The 20,207-nt window shown below is 41.1% G+C and overlaps 1 protein-coding gene across 1 annotated transcript in view; it reads right to left on the reverse strand.

Moving 5' to 3' along the window:
* Nucleotides 1-369: 369 nt before the first annotated feature.
* Nucleotides 370-20,207, reverse strand: part of LOC149275413 (lipid scramblase CLPTM1L-like) — a 169,857-nt gene continuing 150,019 nt past the window's right edge. Inside the window, exons 12-17 of the mRNA XM_089504761.1 lie at nucleotides 15,795-15,877; nucleotides 9,828-9,862; nucleotides 6,269-6,324; nucleotides 6,146-6,190; nucleotides 5,786-5,901; nucleotides 370-454 (exon numbers count right to left, since the gene is read on the reverse strand). Of these exons, the coding sequence (XP_089360887.1) occupies nucleotides 370-454; nucleotides 5,786-5,901; nucleotides 6,146-6,190; nucleotides 6,269-6,324; nucleotides 9,828-9,862; nucleotides 15,795-15,877 (420 nt within the window). The remainder of the gene's footprint in view (nucleotides 455-5,785; nucleotides 5,902-6,145; nucleotides 6,191-6,268; nucleotides 6,325-9,827; nucleotides 9,863-15,794; nucleotides 15,878-20,207) is intronic.

The raw sequence follows: 20,207 nt of genomic DNA on the forward strand, positions 1-20,207 counted from the left end.
GTACAGCTAATTTATGCAATCAACCAGTGAGTACAAAAGCATTTGACAGGATCTATGTTATAATATTCCAAGAAAGGCTGACAAATATAGCAAGCTAATGACAAATCTTGTGTACTGAGGAAAAGTCTAGTTTTTCTCATTGCAAGGTGAAATACCATTTTACCTGGATAAAGCAAGTTAAATAAAAAACAAAGCAAAACAAAAACTATAGCAAACACATGAATGTAAATATTTTGGCAATGAAGACCATGTATTGTCCAAAAAAGATTTACAATGGCATCCAGAAATACTCATAATTCACAACTGCCATCATAGACATACAATAATAACTTTCAAGTAAGCGATACATGTAAGTCCAGATCAAAATTTCTAATTTATGTGAGGCTTTCGTTTCGGTTTAACATCATAAGATTCTCCGTATTCATTCACTCTTGTCTTATCCACAGGATAAAGCCTAAAAAAATGAAACAAATGTCAAACTATAAACTATAAAATTGCAAAGATAAGCAAGGATTAGTGACACATACATTTTTAAGCTAAACTGTTCTACACTAAAATACTAATCATATATCTCATTTGGGAGACCAGACTCCTTCCTGTCAAGCTGGTCAAATACAGACCACTTGGTAACTATAGGTGTAATGTGCCACTGATTCCTGCTCAGTGAGTATGCACATGTAATGAGCATTCCCTTTATATGTATGGCAGACAGTGTCCTTAGATGGTTCTGTGTCACATGAGGGAAAGGGGTTGATTCTTCAGAAGACACAATTGTGTAATTGTCTGACCTGATTTGCACATCCTTCCCTTGGTTACCTATGGAAAAAAACTTAAAGAGCTAGGAACACTGCTTTCAGGGTGTGATCAAGCAACATCTTGGTTAAATGGAGTGGCACCACAGCTTATTTAGGGGTGTCACATGAAATAAAATATCAACATATAGATAAACCCCTTTGCGACAATGGCCGATTTTATTTTTTGTACCCTTCATGGCAATAGCTGCTTAAACATTTCTGCGGTGCTCGTGTTTAGCTGTAATTTTCTTCTTTCTCATTTACTGTACTCACACAAGTTAAACATATCTTTAGATACCATTATTTTGATTGTATCATAATTTACTATAAAAATGTAACAATTTGGAGAAAAATGTAAAACACTTTTTCTTACTTTTATTTGAAAAATCTTTTACTTGTCTACAAAAGCTAGTGAACAAAAGCTTGCTAAATAGATTCTACTATTTGTCCTGAGTTTAGAAATACCCAACGATTAACGTTTTTGCTTTTTCGCAAGTTAAAGGGCAATAAGTAACATGCTGCTATTTCAAAACTTTTTTTTTTTTTTTTTTTCAAAACTGGTCATTCTGCCCCATGTGCTATTTGGGACATCTTTGAAGCTGGTCAGTTAAATTTACCCCCAAAGCATATATTTTTGAAAACTAGGCACCTAGGGGTATATCAAATGCTAGTATTTGAACTATTTCCATGAACTAAATTTACCAACTTTCAACAAACTTTGTGGTACTACTTAGATGCCCAATTAGGTTGCAGGAGAAATATCAACGGGTCTCCCCCTGTCCCGATGTGACGACTGCTGCCGTGGCTCCTGGCACCTCTGCTGGCTTTGTAGTTGGTGGCTGAATAGCTAGTCTTTTCCAGATGGGGGGCACCTTGAGATGTACTAAAAAGGTTTGTGGCTGGAGCTCCGTTGTTAGCATAATCATCTGCTACTTTTGCTGCCTCAGCTGCTGTTTTAGGGTTGCGGTCACAGGCCCACTCCCTGACCTCAGGTTTTCTCATCTGTAGGAACTGTTCCATTACTATTAGGTCCCGGAGGGCATTAAGGGTAGAGATGCTCAGACCCCCAGTTCACTGCTTAAATGTGGTTTTCAACTTCCCCACATGTTCTGTGCAGCTTTCATTAGCACCCTTTTGCATAGTGCGAAACCTTTTCCTGTAGGCCTTGGGGGTAATATTGAAACTTTGTAACAATGCAGATTTGACAATGTCATAGTCCTGATCATTCTCAAAGGAAAGTGAAGCACATACAGGGCTCTTCCACGCAAGTGTGGGTTTAGATATTAGCCCATTCTTGCTTACCTAGATGGTACTGCCGGCACACCCTTTCAAAGCTCCTTAGAAAAACATCCAGATCACCATGTTTCTCCATCACAGGGAACTATTCTGGATGGGGTCGCCGCTCACAGAGGTTACTGGCCTTCTGCTGATGCTGTACCGCCATTGCTCTGTTCAGGCATAGCCCTTTGGGCTTCAGCTTCCAGCCTTTCCTGATATTTAAGAATTACTTGCAGTCTGAGTTCAGGATTGTCCGATCCCAAAAGATTCAGGACAGCTTGCACCAGTTTGTGAAATAGGGTTGTTAGTTACCCCAGTATTTAACAGTCCATGCGTTACAGGCTCTACCATAGCTCCATCAGTAGGCACGGGTCTGCATGTATCATACTCGACAAGGGCAGTAATGTAGTCTTCCTTGCCTCTTCCTTGGGGAATTCAATTTCTGGCATTGCAAAGCTCCCTCAGATCCGCAATCTTCATTCGTTGATAATTTTCCCATTTTGCCACAGATATATATATATATATATATATATATATATATATATATACAGAAAAACAAGAAGTAGGGAAGGGGCACAAACTGTTTTGTATACCGTGTCTATAGGAAGCACGGAGTTGAGTCTCTGGAAATTGTCCAAACTATACAATTTCTTTAGTGCTGAATTCCAACAAAAATAAGCAGCATTGGCTGGGGCCAGTGCAGAGGGGGGTGGAGATGGGGAAGAAGAGGTCTCGAGAAGAGAAAAAGCTGGGTTAGTTGTGTAAGGGACAGCAGGGGCTGAGAGCTAGGGAAGCTTGTTCTGGGCTAGATCACCCCAACATCTTTGCCAGTTTGTGCGAAGATGCTGGGGAGACCAGCTCAGAGGAAGCATTTCTGGGGTAGGCTGACTCTCCTAGCAGCCAGGAGAGTAGCCTCTCCAGCATAGCGGGGAGTCAGAAGGCTAGGCAGGTTCTGGTGGTAGGGGATTCGAACAGTATGCGGTCTCCCGAGTGCTTGGGTTTGACATATTGCAGACCGGGTAGACAGAGTGTTGGGAGGGGCTGGAGATGATCCAGCGGTCGTAGTACACGTTGGTACAAACGGCAAAGTTAAGGGCAGGTGGGGGGGTCCTTAAAAATGATTTTAGGGCATTAGGTCAGAAACTTAGGTAAAGGACCTCCAAGGTAATATTCTCTGAAATATTAGCGGTGCCACTTGCTACATCAGGGAGACAGCGGGAGCTTAGGGAGATCAATGGGTGGCTAAGAGTGTGGTGTGAGTAAGAGGGATTTGGGTTTTTGGAGACTCTACAGCAGGGATGTACCTCAATGAAGAGGGGGCTGCAGTGCTAGGGGAGAGGATGGCTAGAGGAATCTTTTAAACTAGGTTCTGCTGGGGAGGATAAAGATAGAAATGAAGTGCTAGCTAGAGTAGACTGGGAAGGAGGTCTAGATATGGGAAAAGGGGGCGACAGCAGTGGTGGGTTATATGGAGCTACATAGAGTCATGAACCTGCAGTCATGAAATATTTGTCTACTGATAGTAACCTTAAATGTCTTTTAGCAAATGGGAGAAGCTTGGCAAACAAAATGGGGGAGCTGGAAATATTGGTAAGTGATGAACAGAAGGACTTGATTGGCATCATGGAAACGTTGTGGGATGACTAAAGCCCAGTATTGAGGAAGCTGTGCATGATGACAGTAGTAATGTGAAGACACTGTGGGTGGAGATTAGCCTAGATGGTAATAAGAGTTGCACACTACTTGTAGATGTATGCTACAAGCCACCAAACATTAGTAATGAGGGGGAAGATCAGCTGCTATTTCCAATTGAAAAGACTGCAAATAAGAATTAAGTTTTAATCAAACAGTTACAGGTCAATGGTAAGACCTCACCTTGAATATGCAGTACAATTCTGGGCACTGGTCCTTTAAAAGGACATTATGGAATTAGAAAAAGTGCAAAGGAGGGCTACAAAATTATTAAGGGGATTGGGAGATACTAGTTATGAAAAGAGACTAAAAAAGTTAAAATTATATACACTAGAAAAACGGCATCTTAGAGGGGATACGATAACATTATTTAAATATATGCAGGGCCAATATAAAGAGCTCTTCAGTGACCTGTTCATTAACAGAAATGTACAAAGAACAAGAGATCACCCTCTGAGACTGGAAGAACGGAGATTTTATAGATGACAAAGTAAGGGATTCTTTACAGTAGGGACAATAAAAGGTATGGAATTCACTACCAAGGTGGTGTTATCAAATTCATTAGATGCCTTCAAAAGGGGTCTGGATATTTTTTTTATATATATTTTTTTTAGAAAGGCATGACACACAGGGCTATAAATAATATTTTAGAGCTTCTTGATCCCCTGATAGCAGAATTCGAAGTAGTCTTTTTTTGGATCAAGAATAGGAAGGTTAGGTAGAAGGGTTAAACTTGATGGACTTAGAAAAAAAAGGAGTATCCCGCCGCCGCCACCAGTTTGTCACGGTAAGCTATCGGATAACCGGACACATAGGGTGTGGGTGTGCAAGGGTTAACGATACCACTACAACACGACACCACAAAAAACCCACACCAGACTGGCAATGCGCTGCCACCACCAAGTTGTTTTTTTAAGCTAACTACAGCGTATGGACGCTTCGGTAATGCCCAGTACCGCAATGAACAGATCAAAAATGTATAAAACCCAATTTAAGTAAAACAATTAAGTAATGTGGTTTATTCCGGCTTTCTCGGAGGGTAGAGTTCGGTTAGAGCACAGAGACAGAAACTGGATTAATATGTAGTTTAATCTGACAAATGTCACAGTGCTTACAAAAAATATGAACAAAGGTGATAATTTAGACACACAGTATACGATTCAGTTTGCAAAAATAAAACAAGGAGAAACACAGAAAAACCTAATTATACTAAACCCATATAGGCCATCTGTGGGAACCTCAATGTCCTTGTTGAGTTTAAGGATTTTCGGTGATGTTCCAAATCCATAAAAGTTCCAGGAGAGGTTCTAGGAAAGGTTTTAAGAGGGTTCTCGGAGATGTTCTCTGATTTTCCAAAAAGCAGTCAAGTTTATTTGGTCCGCCCCTCCAGTGCCACAAAGAGACATCCCAGGCCTAGCCCTTAGTATCACACACACACATATAATCTTGACACACATCTGTTAAGATTGACAGATCCCATTGTGTCCTCAAGATGACCCAAACCCTAAATTCCATATCATAGGGGAGGTGCCACTAATGGTAATTGAGGTCAGCCAAATGAATTAATTGATGGCAGGGCTCTGGTATGTAAATGGTGTCGGTCAGTCTGAGTGGCTTAAGAGGGCAAATTGTTGGCTGTAAAACATCTGGCAAGGTTAACCCTTCCAGTGCCAAACCCCTGCGTTACCCCAGCATGACAGTGGCATTTGACCTCCCAAACAACCCGACAAACCCATGCTTGAAATACCCTGGGGTGTCTAATTTTCAAACATATATGGTTTGATGAGGTAAATTGAATTGGGCAGCTTCAAACATGTCCCAAATAAGACATAGGCACAGGATTACCAGATTTGGTTATGGAATAGCAAACCGCTACTTATACTTATTGCCCTATAACTGAATTGGTTAAATGATTATTTTCTTCAAAATGGGATTATTTATAACAAATTTGCATAGGTAAAATTACAAACTAGTGGTTAAAAACATGCAATATACATTTTAAAGATGAGAAAAAAACTTACCATCTCTGGTACAGATAAATTAGAAATATAACATCATCTCTAAAACAAGCCAGTCTGTGCGATGTTGGCATAGTAATAATAAATGCAAAGATGTCATCAATAAATGTATTGAATGCCTGTTGACACACAAACAATATTATATATACATTGTTGCACATTTAAGGAATCATAACAAAATCACAGGAATCGGTTGGAATTCTTTCCTTTTGGAATTAGTAGTATGGTTATTAACACAACTATTCATACCAATGCAACAAAGTAACTTATGAATAACTGCTAAGATATAAAATAAATATACATATAAAATACAGGAGGTACAGATACAAAGTTATATCATGAAGGTTAATAATTATAACTTACCTTATATGTGAATGCTTTCCATGGTAGATGTGCCACAGACTTCATCTGCCAAATAATAAAATATTTTGGTAATTAATATAAGCATCATAATACTGGGTAAATATACATTTATAACATACTAACCTTGTAGTTTACAAACAGCTGTGGCAACATAAATAGGAATCCGAAAGCATAAACTCCTATGAAACATAAAAAAATCACAGAACAGCAAGTGTAAACTTGTTTGTAAAACTGATATTTCATTGAGCAAACATTATGTTAATTGGTATAAAATACATAATCATGCACATTTACATACATTTACAAAACAATATTTAAACATAAAATAATTATTGTATCTATATAGATGCGATAGAAATATCTCAAAGGGAAGTTAACACATCATTTAATCTTGGAGAACTGGTATGGTAGAAAACCATTTGGTGGGCAAAACAGTATTTTGGTCTAGACAGGTCAACCACTAGTGGCAGTTCCTTTGCTGCAAAACTGGGGCATATTGCTCTTTTTTATGATCGAGCCACCAGGTGTGGTGCTGCTCAATGCTAAATATACTGCTACTACTACTTAGGTAAAACCATGAAAATGTGAGTACTTTTTTTTTTTTAATTTAATTATGGTTTATCCCAGGGCTTGACAAATTTGTTTTGAATCTAGGAGCCAGTTAAAAAAGTTAGGAGCCAGGATTTTTTTTTAAACTAACTAAAGTTTTATTTTCAATGACAAAAATTAATGATGCCCCAATGGAATTTCCCCCCTCTCCCTTAAATATAAGTCCACTTTCCTCAAACCCCTATTTTATCTTAATACTTACATTTTCGCTTTTCTTTTTTTCCCGCTGTCCTCCGATGTGACGATCCTCTCCCCGTCACAAGGAACTCTTCTGTGAGCCTGCCCCCTTGAGCGTCAAGTCTTGAATGGGACAGGACGAAGAGCCTCACTGAGGCACTGCCACTCAACAGGTGTGTTAAAGTGGCCGGCTTGCACACCTCACGAACGTTGGTCTGCAAGCCCAATGGTAGACCGTTGAAGTCCGGCGGGCCGCACGTTGTACTCCCCTGACCTAGGCGCCAGGACAAAATTCTCGGTCACCATGGCGACCTGGGATTTGTCGAGCCCTGGTATAAGGCATTTCTGGGGGGGCAGAGTGGCATATATGGAGGGTATAAGGCATATCTGGGGATTTAAGGCATATCTGGGAGGCAGTGTGGCAAGCTTGGGCTCAGATGTGCATAAAAACAAGAAATTAGTTTTTCACAAAGTTTTTTTTATTCTGCTCTTTGTTTTTCACCCAATTTATTCATTAAATCATTACTCCTATCACACCTCACCCAATCATAATCATACCTCATTCCAATCACACACCACTCCTATGACCCCCAGCCAGCACATCTAATGCCCATTACACCCAGCCACCACACATCACAACTCACTCCTACCACACCCAGCCACCACACATCCCAACTCACTCCTACCATACCCAGCCACCACACATCACAACCCAATCCTATCACACATCCCAACTCACTCCTATCACACCCAGCCACCACACATCCCAACTCACTCCTATCACACTCAGCCACCACACATACCAACTCACTCAGATCACACTCAGCCACCACACATCTCAACTCACTCCTATCACACTCAGCCACCAAACATCCCAACTCACTCCTATCACACTCAGCCACCAAACATCCCAACTCACTCCTCACACACTCAGCTACCACACATTCCAACTCACTCCTATCACACCCGGCCACTACACATAACTCACTCCTATCACACCCAGCCACCGCACATCACAACTCACTATCACACCCAGCCACCACACATCACAACTCACTCCTATCACACCCAGGCATCACCTATCAGGCCTATTATACCCAGCTATTACATATTACACCTCACTCCCAGACAGCTTTTCTTCCTTCCTCCTCCTCTTCTTACCTTGAGCAGAGCTAGAAACTCCAGAAGATGCAAAACGGGGTGGGCCAGATGAGCGGTAGCAGGCCAGGAATGGAAAGGAAGGGGCATGTCAAGACAGACACTTGGGGGAGTGGCTGGGAGAATGAGAGGTGGTAGATGGCAAAATACTCCCTCTCCTGTCTCTCTATTGGTTCTGGCTGCTGCAGGGGAAGCTCCGCCCTTTTGAGTAAGTCTGTTGCTGGTTCCCCATCACAAAAGCACGGTGTGCACACTAGTGATGGGAAGTTCGGATCAGTAAAGTGAATCGGATCATTTCGAGTGGTTCGTTGAAAGGATCCGATTCTTCAGATCACTCGGTGTGATCCGAAGGAGTTACTATTTCCCAGTCCCTCACTGCAGTCACACTGACGAGTGGTCACGCCCCTTTCATTAGAGTCTATGAATCCTCCTGCCTGCCTACTCTGGTGATGTCACTGAAGGCAGAGAGTGATTCAGAGAATCCTTTAGAGATTCAAATCCTTCAGAGACACCATACTTTTATAAATAAATATAGGATTAATCTTCACTGCCCCAGGATTTAGATTCCCCTTAGTTTGCCCACCTTTACCTCTAACTGCACCTTAAGGTAACTTTATTAAATTAATTAAATTAACCCTCAGTCCTCAGCATTAAATTAACCCTAAGACCCCATTAACCACAACTGCCCCTAAATTGACCTTAAAGACCCCATTAACTATAACTGCCCCTAAAATAACCCTAAACATCTCATTAACCATAACTGCCACTAAATTAACCCTAAAGACCCCATTAACCATAACTGCCCCTAAATTAAAACTAAAGACTCCATCAACCATACCAATTTATTAGGTAATTTATCTGGAGTACATGCAATTAATTTAGGGGCAGTTATGGCTAATGGGGTCTTTAGGGTTAATTTAGGGGCAGTTATGGTTAATTGGGTATTTAGGGTTAATTTAATGCTGAGGACTGGGGTTTAATTTAATTTAATAAAGTTAACTTAAGATGCAGTTGGAGGTAAAGGTGGGCAAACTAAGGGGAATCTAAATCCTGGGGGCAGTGAAGATTAATCCTATATTTATTTAGAAAAGTATGGTGTCAGTGAGATTCTCTGAATCATTCTCTGAAGGATTCCAATCTCTGAACGACTCTCTGAATCTATGAGTCACAGTTCCTCTGTGAATCAATGAGCCCAATCAATTGTGAATCAATGAGTTCCTCTGTGAATCAATGAGACCTGATCCCAGAGTCTGTGTATGAGTGCTGTGCAGATGACTCACTCTAGGATCAGGTTACAACGGCATGATTCACAGGCTGAACTGTTACAAATTAATCGTTCAATCTACTGAACCGATTCATCCGGATCACTGAAAAGAATTGGATCAAAAGAATGATTCGTTCATGATCCAGACAGCACTAGCGCACACACCGTGCTGCACTGTGAGCAGGGCCAGTCTGGCCCACCTCACATTGAAGTTTGCACGTTGGATACCCCTGACCTAGGTGCCAGGACAAAATTATGTCGCCATGGCGACCTGGCTTATCTATACACATAACATTTTTGAAAAAGGCTCTACCTATCCTGAAAACAAATGTGTGGTTAAACCTAATGAGAGGAGGTGGTTAATGTTTGAACACAAGACAGCAAAAGTGATACAAACCTTTTATAATCTCTAAAAGGAAAATACATTAAGTCCTTAAGGGGTTAAACATATGTACTAAACAAATGAACACTTACCATTCACAAAGTTGTTTATTAACCAAGAATACCAGCTGTAATAGAAGACATGGGCCAATTATAAAAGGAAATTAATGATATAAACAAAACACAACGAAGGTATGTTTGTTATTTTATTTTTACATTTTGGTTGCTATAAATACAATCAAACCACTGCCACAGAACAGAACCCAATCGCATTACTAGGGAAGTGAAACAAAGTAAACATAATATGCCAGAACTGGTTACTGATGCTGGTTTAAACTATAAAGATAGAGTCAAGCTTTCAAATGGCTAGAATTCTAGTCACACCAACAATGTAATATATCTATCTGAAACAAGCTAACTCCTCTTTCCCTGCTACACATTGCACCCTTGGTAAGTCGACGTAACTGTGCCATAAGACTAGTTCTGCAAAAGAGACAGAAAAAGGAGGACTTAATTTGATATTAAATTAGAATGAAACAATGGCTGTTGTAACATTTCTGCAGGGCTCGTGTTTAGCTGTAATTTTCTTCTTTCCCGTTTACTGAACCCACACAAGTTACATATTTTTTGTTTCAGGAAAGGCTTTCTTTAGATGTCATTATTTTGCTCATATCATATCATTACTATAAGTATAAAATACGGTGGAAAAATTGAGGGAAAAAAGGGACCTTTTTTGACTTTTACTCATCCATAAAATCTAATGAAAAAACCTGCTAACTAGATTCTACTATTTGTCCTGAGTTTAGAAATACCCTGTGTTTTTATGTTTTTTGCACGTTATGGGACAATAAGTACAAGTAGTGTTTTGCTATTTCAATTTTTTTCCCAAATCTGGTAATTCTGACCCCATGTGCTATTTCACGTATCTTTGAAGCCGACCAACAGGGGCGCACTGACTCATCCTCCATGAGGCCCGCAAGGGTCGGTGAACTGTGAGGGGCCCGGTTAGGGGGACCGCATGTCCCGGACTGCATTGTCCAGGAATTGAAACGTCTTTTTATTTATTTATTTATTAAAAATGTCACATAAGACAACACATTACCAGCGTATCAAGTTATAAATAGGAACATGCAGATCAAATAGTAATGCGAACAATTAAGAACTATTAATTTAACCTCGCATAACGTAGAAACATATAACACATAGATCAGAAGAACTATAAAACTCCTGATCTATTCCCCAAGAAAGAAAAAGAAGAAAAGAAAGAAAGAAAAAGACTCACCATGCGTATCATTCCATTCACTCCAACAAGCGATAATTCTTCAGTAGATGATATATATATGCTCATGCTATGAGAGATTATCCAGTTGACATAGGGCATTGAGCTAACCAAGGCCTCCAAATGTAAAATTTATAAAGTCTCATTGTAGTTAGGAAAACACCCTGTTCCATTAAGCATTGGAGCTTGATTTGATTACCGTATTTGGTCGATTATAAGACGACCCCCCCAAATCTGAATATTAATTTACAAAAAAAAAAAGAAAAAGCCTGAATATAAGACGACCCTATAGGAAAAAAGTTTTACCAGTAAATGTTAATTCATGTAAACTATTTTTTTTTTTTATAAATAAAATATTTTGTTTTCAATTCCTTTTATTTTCCAACCTGCTCCCCAGTTATGAACATCTGCCCCCAGGCTTGTCACTCTGCCCCATAAATGCCTTAAACCCCCCATCTGCCACTGTGCCTATGATATGCCCTTTAACCCTCTATATGCCACTGTGCCCCATGATATGCCTTTTGACCCCCTATGTGCCACTCTGCCTCCAGAAATGCCTTATACCCCTATATGCCACTCTGGCATTTAGGAGGTTAAAAGGCATATTATGGGGCAGAGCAGCATATAGGGAGGTATAAGGCATTTTAGGAGGCAGAGTGGCGTATAGAGGGTTAAAAGGCATTTCATAGAGCACTCTGCCTACAGAAATGCCTTATGCCCCCATTTAACACCCCCCCAAAAAACAAAAAAAACTTACTGGTGCTTCTGACTCCCGATGTGTTGTCCAGGCAGCGTGTAGACGTCTACGGGAATCGCATAGACAACTTCCGCTGCAGCCGGAAGGAGGTGCGGTTAGCAGCGGGTGTTGTCTGCGTCCATCGCGCAGACCTTCCCCGGCTGTCAGAGAGAATTCCCCGGTGAGGGGAACTCTGATACGAATCGTGTAGACGTCTACACGATGCCCGGACAACACACCGGGGACTCAGAAGCACCGGTAAGTTGGGGGTGGGGGGGTTTGGGGAGGGGAGACAGGAGGATCCAGGTCCCCTGTAGTGTTGCGGGGGATCTGGATCTTAGTCGTCTCATAGTCAGACCTATTTGAGGTCTGATTATAAGACGACCCCGATTATAAGACGAGGGGTATTTTTCAGAGCATTTGCTCTGAAAAAAACCTCGTCTTATAATCGAGCAAATACGGTAATTACATGTTCTATATCTATTAATCCCTTTTGTAACCACTGCCTAGCTAACACAATCTTCAATGCTAACAAGCATTGTATAATCAGTGCTCTTTGATTAAAAGGAAAGCCATTCAGGTCTAGATGTAAAAGGGCTTTTGAGCAAGTTTTTTTTTGACGTGGAGGAGAGAGAGAGGGGCGCTGTGCGGTCGCTCATGAAGTTTTCAGCAACCGCTCCACGCCTCTCAGTCTCCTTTGCAAGGCCTTTAGCTTGCGGCAGAGCAAGGAGACAGAGGCCTCGCGCTCCCACCACAGGACTTCTGGAAGGTAAGTGAACAACAAAGGGGGGAGAGGGAAGATAAGAATGGAGGGAGAGGGAAGATAAGAATGGAGGGAGAGGGGGATAGATAGTGAGAAAGAGGGTAGTAAGAATATTGAAGTAAATAAAGAGTGAGAATCAAATTAGTGTGTGATGAATTGTGTGAATGAGTGAGAGAATGAATGAATTTATGTGTTGATGAACTGTCCGAATGAGGAAGAGAATTTGTGAGATAGTGGGGGTAGTGAAAAAGGGGGGAGAGGGGGTAGATATTGAAACAGGGGGTAGTAAGAATATTAAAGTAAGTAAATAAAGAGGGAGAATGAGAGAATGAATGAAATACCGTATTGGCTCGATTATAGGCCGCACCTGATTATAGGCCACACCCTAAAAGTTTGATGTTATTTTAATGGTAAAACAGTATTTTATCTAATGAACAGGAATACATGTATTTTAACATTTTTGGTATATAAACAGAAATTTGGTCCCCCCTTAATTCATAATGCACCTTACTTGTAGATACACCACCCTGCCCACCCCAGAAATGCCACTCTGCCCCCCTGATATGCTACTCTGCTCCCTAGGAATGCCACCCCCAGACTTACCAATGCACCCCCAGACTCCTTGGGGTATGATGGAGAAGGCCTGACAGCCAAAGTTTTCTACACGCATCGTGCAGACATCCACCGGCTGCCAGAGGGGAGAATCCAGGTCCCCTGCTAAATGCAAAAAAAACCCCCAAAAAAACACCTGCCTCGCGCCGGGAACTGAATGGCAATACGAATTGTGCATCCCTGCGCTAAACCCCGATTATAGACTTAAACTGGGAGGAAACAGTGCGGCCTATATTCGGGCAAATACGGTATAAGGTTTGTATGTCTTGTTCAGCTGATCTATACATGCAAGTGCTGTTTTGTGTTTATTTGATCTATACCTACTTTCTGCTGCGCGAGTGGAGGGAGTGATTGCATGCTAGGGAGCGTGGAGCAGGGCCCAAGCAAATGCTTGCGTAGGGTCCACATTTTTCAATATAAAATGTATTGGCAGCATGGGCTAATATTAATATATATTGACAGCAGGGTCTAATAATATATATCGGCAACAGGGTCTAATATTAATACAATCCGTCTTTTCTCTCCACTCTCTCCTCAAATTGCAGTAATATAACGCCCTCCAGGTCCTACCTCACAGTTCTTTCACCACTTTTCTGCCTGACTCCCTTTCTTCCTCTCTCCTTATATCCTCTGTCTTTTTATGGGTGACTAACATTCCTTTAGATATATCTAACGATTCTGCTAGCTCCAAACTCCTCTCCATGGCATACTCTTCTGGTCTTTCTCAATGGACTAATTCCTCTACACTGAGGGACACTCACTTGATCTGGTTTTCTCCACATCATGCTGGATATATATATATATATATATATATATATATATACATACATACATACATACATACACTTACACAGACACACCTGTGTGTGATCTTCACAGTGTGTCCCTGAATGGCAGAAATAAAATGTGGTCATCCTATTAGAGTTACTTGTATTTTTCAATTGCTGTCAGTATTATTTCATATTTATATTTATGTGATATATGAAAACGACAAATTAACCCCTTAACGTCAATTAACTGGTCAGGCACGTCACGCAAAAACGGTCACGTGATGACCAATGACGTGCCAATGATCACTTTCTTTGCTTAAACGGTGTTGCTGTAATGCCTCGATGTCGAGGCATTCAGCAACACCGAGATCGGCATCATGGGCCATGTCTGGCCCCTCCCCTGTAAGGAGGCGTACGTTGATTAGGACGCGATCAAATGCAGGTACTGCATTCAACCATGCAAGGTCAATGGAGCATAGCTCACTAATCAGTGTGATTAATAATAAAAAAAAATATGGTTACATGTAAAAATAATTCCCAACTGTCACATAAAAAATTGTGTGTGTGTGTGTGTGTATATATATATATATATATATATATATATATATACACACACACACAGTTTTTTATGACAATTGTCCTATATCTTCACAAAAATCCCTGCATGGAAAGAGTTAAAATATTGGCATTATAAATGCCCATAGGGTGTCTAGGTTTACAAAATGTATGATTTGATAGGGTAAATTGAATTTGACGGCTTGAAAGATGTCCCAAACAAACCCATGCATGGGGGTATCGCTGTACTCAGGAGATGTTACTGAACACATATTGGGGTGTTGTTTGACAGGGACATATACCAGGAGTGGTAAATTCATACCTGAAGTACAACGTGTGTGAAAAAAATACTAAAAAGATTTACCACCATAAACACTGGTGGTAGAATTAGTGCATGGAAAGGGTTAAAATATCAGCATTTGAAATACCTTGAGGTGTCTAGTTTTCAAAAATATATGGTTTGATTGCATTGCATATATGGTAAATTGCATTGGCCAGCTTCAAAGATACCCAAAATGGCACATGGTGCAGAATGACCAGATTTATGCAGAAAAAAGCAAAAAAACATAAAAACATTGGGTATTTCTAAACTCAGTATAAATAGTAGAATCTATTTAGCAGGTTTTTTTCATTAGTTTTTGCAGATGAATAAAAGACTGTTTTTAAAAAAAGTGAGAAAAAGTCACCATATTTTATCATTTTTTTAATAGTAAATTAGATGATATGATTAAAAATAATGGAATCTAAAGAAAGGATGGATGATACACAATAAGTCTCCTGAGGAAGCCAAATCCATACTTGGCGAAACATGTTGAGACCGAAAGTCCTGTTCATTTGGACTTATATAATAGCTATCGATCATGCATAACATTTTGGGTCTTGCCACACTCTATTGTAAGAGCAATTTTACCTTTATTTCAATTTTTTACTATGATATTGCACCACTGGAGTTTGTTCATTTTATAGATTTTTAAGAAGCTTTTAAAAGACATCTTAACAGAATCCTTTGATGAGCCTGCTTAATCATATTTGTTTGGGAGTGAAACATTTTTCTTTAAAGCACTGTATTTTTGCAATATTGCACTATTATTGTTATATTTTTTCTTCGATCAAGTTTGTTGATCGGTACTATAACCATCCAGGGGAGTGTTTTTGGGCTGCTGCGGTACTTAGGGAAAGTAACAATATATATTTATTTATTCACGTAGGATTTTGGTTGTTACACTTCATAGGCACAGAAAATGAACATGTAAAATAGAAAGACATTTGTACATGTACATTTGAAATATCAGAAAATATGATTAAAACTTTTATCAAATAAACTGTAAAATATTTAACATCTTACCTTTTGTAGCGAATGTTTAGAAGTGAATAACAAGCACCTCCCACACACAACGGATATAATATATATGACAAGTATTTCATTGCCTGTGAGTAAAAGGAAACAATGAAATAATGATCAAGGTTTGTAAAAATGAAAAATACATTTTATCATGATTCTGAAGGATGTAAAAAATCCATCAAAAGCATTTGTTAAAATGAGAATTAAAAAAGTTTGCTAATGAAAGGGTATAATATTTTACTGTTAAAACGTTTTGATACATTTTCTGTCTGTAGCTAACCATAGAACCTTGATAAGATGTCAGCATCCTGTTTCTATAACGAAAACAGGAAGTACCAAAATCAAATGTTTAGCGACATATATCTTGTGACGTGTTACAAAGTAAACCTCCATGAAATGTTCAAGATCAGTATCCATTACATACACACTTTTTGTGCTAAACAGTCCTGCCTCAAATATACTATAAAAGGGGCTCACTGATGCGTAATAGTTACATAGGTTGGGGGGGGGGAGACATGCGTCCATTAAGTTCAGCCTTTCCCATATCTGTTAATTGTTGTTGATCCAAAAGAAGGCAACAAAATCCAGTTTGTGGCGCTTTTCAATTTTGCAACAAACTCGGGGGGAAAAATTCCTTCTTGACCCCAGACTGGCAGTTAGATCTCTCCTTGGATCAAGAAGCAGTTTCCCCATAATTTAAAAAGGATATCCCTGAATATTATGTTTTTGCAAGTATTCCTCCAGTTACTGTTTAAATGTCTGTACAGACTCTGATTAAACTATGTCTGCAGGCAGAGAATTCCACATCCTTATTGTCCTTAATGTAAAAAACCCTTTCCTTTGCCTTAGACTAAATCTAAATGCGTGACCACGTGTCCTATGCATAGTCCTGTTCATAAATAGGTTTCCAGACAATGGTTTGTTTTGGCAGTATTTATATAATGCTATTATATCCCCTCTGAGGCGCTGTTTTTCCAAGCTAAACACAACTGAAGTGTTCCATTCCTTTTATTAATTTTGTAGCCTGGCTCTGCACCTTTTGCAGTACTATAATATCCTTCTTTAGAATAGGTGACCAAAATTGCACAACATATTCAAGGTGTGGTCTTTCCATTGATCTATAAAGAGGTAAAATTATATTTTTATCTTGCCTATTGATGCCCCTTTTTATACATGACATTAACTTACTGGCCTTAGCAACTGCTGACTGACATTGCACATTGTTTCTTAGTTTGTTGTCTATAATAATTCCCAAATCCTTCTTATTTGTTGTTATGCCTAATTCACTACCATTTATGGTGTAAGCTGCTTCTGCATTCCTTACCCTGAAGTGCATAACTTTTGCATTTATCTACATTAAATTTCATCTGGCATTTGTGCGCCCAGTCCCCCAGTCTATCTAAATCCCCCTGCAACAAAGTAATAGCCTGCTCACATTGTATTACTTTACAGAGTTTAGTGTCATCTGCAAACACGGAAACATGACTTTCAATGCCTGTTTCAAGATCATTTATAAATATGTTTAATAAAACTGGTCCCAGAACAGAACCCTGAGGGACACCACTTACCACTTTTGTCCAGCTTGAAAAATTACCGTTTATGACAACTCTCTGCACTCTATCACCAAGCCAATGTTTTACACAACAAGAATTTCCATCTAGACCACTTTCTTTCAGTTTGAATACTAACCTATTGTGTGGAACTGTGTCAAACGCCTTGGCAAAATCCAATAAGATTACATTCGCTGCAACACCTTGATCTACACTTCTACTAACTTCTTCGTAGAAATTTAGTTCGTTTGACATGAGCTATGTTTCATAAAACCATGCTGATTTTTGCTAATAACACCGTTCTTCCCAATGAATTCCTGAATAGTATCCGTTAATAACCCTTAAAATACTTTCCCAGCCACAGAAGTTAAGCTCACAGGTCTATATATATTCCATTCAGAGAGTTTGAACCCTTTTTGAATATAGGAACTGTCACGGAGCTGGCTAGTCCGACCGACTACCTCCACTGTCTTGTGCTCCCTTAGCCTGGGACACGACACTTTCCCCGGTTCCCCAGTCACTAGCCGAGACTCAGTGTAGGGTAAACCCAAACGAAGACTGATTTATTTCTCACACACAGGGCTGGATATATCCAGCACAACACACATTAACATAAAACAAGATATTGGGACACAAACCGCCCCCTTAATCTGCCTCCCAGAGACAACAGGGGCAGTAACGAGATAAACAATACAATGGGGGGGGGGGAGACTGATTTTTACAACATTAAACTGAAAGAATGGTGGTCACTCCCTGGTGGCAGATCCTGGCTGTCTGCTGGAGATAATGCCCTCAGCCAGTGATGATACTGCTGGGGGTAGCCACAGAAGTCTTTACAAACCCAGGGCCCATAGTCAATAGGGAGGAGGCTGGCCGTCAGGCCTCTCCAGTGGTCCCAGTGATGGAGGCTTCCGTCACAATTCTCCCCCCCTCCGAATTGGACTGACACAGGAGGAAACCCCAAACGGGTTGACTCTGTAGTCAGTCAGTTCATTTGGCCCATCAATGCCCTCCCAAAATTGGTGCTCCTGCTGGGGAGTTGGGCCGGCTGCGCCATCTCCCGGGTACCGCTGGGGAGGGATGCCTCCTACATCCCCTCCCTGGTGCTCCTGCTGCCGTTGAGGAGGGAGGTCAGGTTCCTCCGATCCCGGAATTAGGTTCTGCCGCTGGGGAGATGAACCGGCTGTTCCACCTCCCTGCTTCTGCTGGGGAGGCGGGTCGGCCGCTGTATCTCCCTGCATTCCTGCAGCTTTGGTAGGTGCTGGGCAGAGGCCAGCGATGCTCTGCCCTGTTGCCAGCGCTTCAGCTGGGGTTAGGGGATCTGGGCAGACTGCCCAGCATTCTGAGGACCCAGGTGTGGAGATAGCAGTGTTATCCACCCCTCTTGGGTTAACATCCTCAGATGTAAAATCAATTAGATCCACAATCTCTGGATCCGGTTGTGGTGTAAAGTCACATAGCTCTGGTATCAGATCTGGATTAGCTGCCCAGTATCCCTCTGACTCAGGGGTGGAGACCGCAGTCCCATCCACCCCGCCTGAGTCAACATCCTAAGATGACCACTCAATCACATCCACAAAATCCCTGGACACTGGGGCATTCTGTTGAACACGGTCAAACAGTTTTTTATATGCCTTTTCCAGTTCCCACTCCTGTGTAATTAAAAAGTCTAAATCACCTTTAAGTCCTAGTGCATCTGGCAGGTCCCACTCCCTGAAATCCCGGATGTCCTCAATCCGCCACTCTGCTGTACTTCTGAAGTCCGGATCCTCCTGAAGACTATCCCATAATAATCCTGGGCCACCAAAGTCATAGCCCTCTGGAGAACATTCTTTTGCAGTTCCCCAATATGCTTGCTCTGTATACCACTGCAGAGCCCTATAGTGATCTTCCAGCTCTACCTCCTGTTGGACCAGCTTGTCCAATTCTGATACCCATTGCTTCTGGGGTTGCTGTCCCAGGAATGGCATCCGTAGTTCCTGCTGGTCTCTAATCTTTTGTTCGGAGCTTGGAAGACACTGACCCCGGCGTATAACAGCCCTCTGCCATAGTGACCGTCGAACCAGTTGCCTCAGATTCTGGTATTGTTCTGTAGGCAGGGCAGTGGTGTAGCAGGAGAGGATGACCCGCAATAGCCCCTGGAATTCTGATACCACATCCATGTCCTCATCAAGGCGACCGAACTCTGCCGTCCTGTCGGTCAATCCCGGTAGAAAGTAAGTGTCCCTCAGACTAAGAAGAAATCCCACCGCCGCCACCAATGTCACGGAGCTGGCTAGTCCGACCGACTATCTCCGCTGTCTTGTGCTCCCTTAGCCTGGAACTACATCCTGCATGCTCTAACAGCTTTTTAAGTCTTAAAGTTATTATTTAACTACACTAGCCGAGACTCAGTGTAGGGTAAAACCAAACGAAGACTGTTTTATTTCTCACACACAGGACTGGATATACCCAGCAAAACACACATTAACATAAAACAAGATATTGGGATACAGAGACAACAGGGGCAGTAACGAGATGAGATTAACAATACAATAGGGGGGGGGGAGACTGATTTATACAACATTAAACTGAAAGAATGGTGGTCACTCCCTGGTGGCAGATCCTGGCTGTCTGCTGGAGATAAACCCCTCAGCCAGTGATGAGATGATACTGCTGGGGGTAGCCACAGAAGTCTTTACAAACCCAGGGCCCATAGTCAATAGGGAGGAGGCTGGCCGTCAGGCCTCTCCAGTTGTCCCAGTGATGGAGGCTTCTGTCACAGGAACCACATCTGCCTTCCTCCAATCCTGGTACAATTCCTGAAAGAAAATCTTGGAAGATTAAAAACAGAGGTTCACTTATTTCCACGCTTAGCTCCTTAAGT

The sequence above is a fragment of the Sceloporus occidentalis genome, unplaced genomic scaffold, assembly GCF_023333645.1.
Source record: "Sceloporus occidentalis isolate IW3139 unplaced genomic scaffold, rSceOcc1.0.p SCAF_290, whole genome shotgun sequence".
NCBI lineage: Eukaryota > Metazoa > Chordata > Lepidosauria > Squamata > Phrynosomatidae > Sceloporus > Sceloporus occidentalis.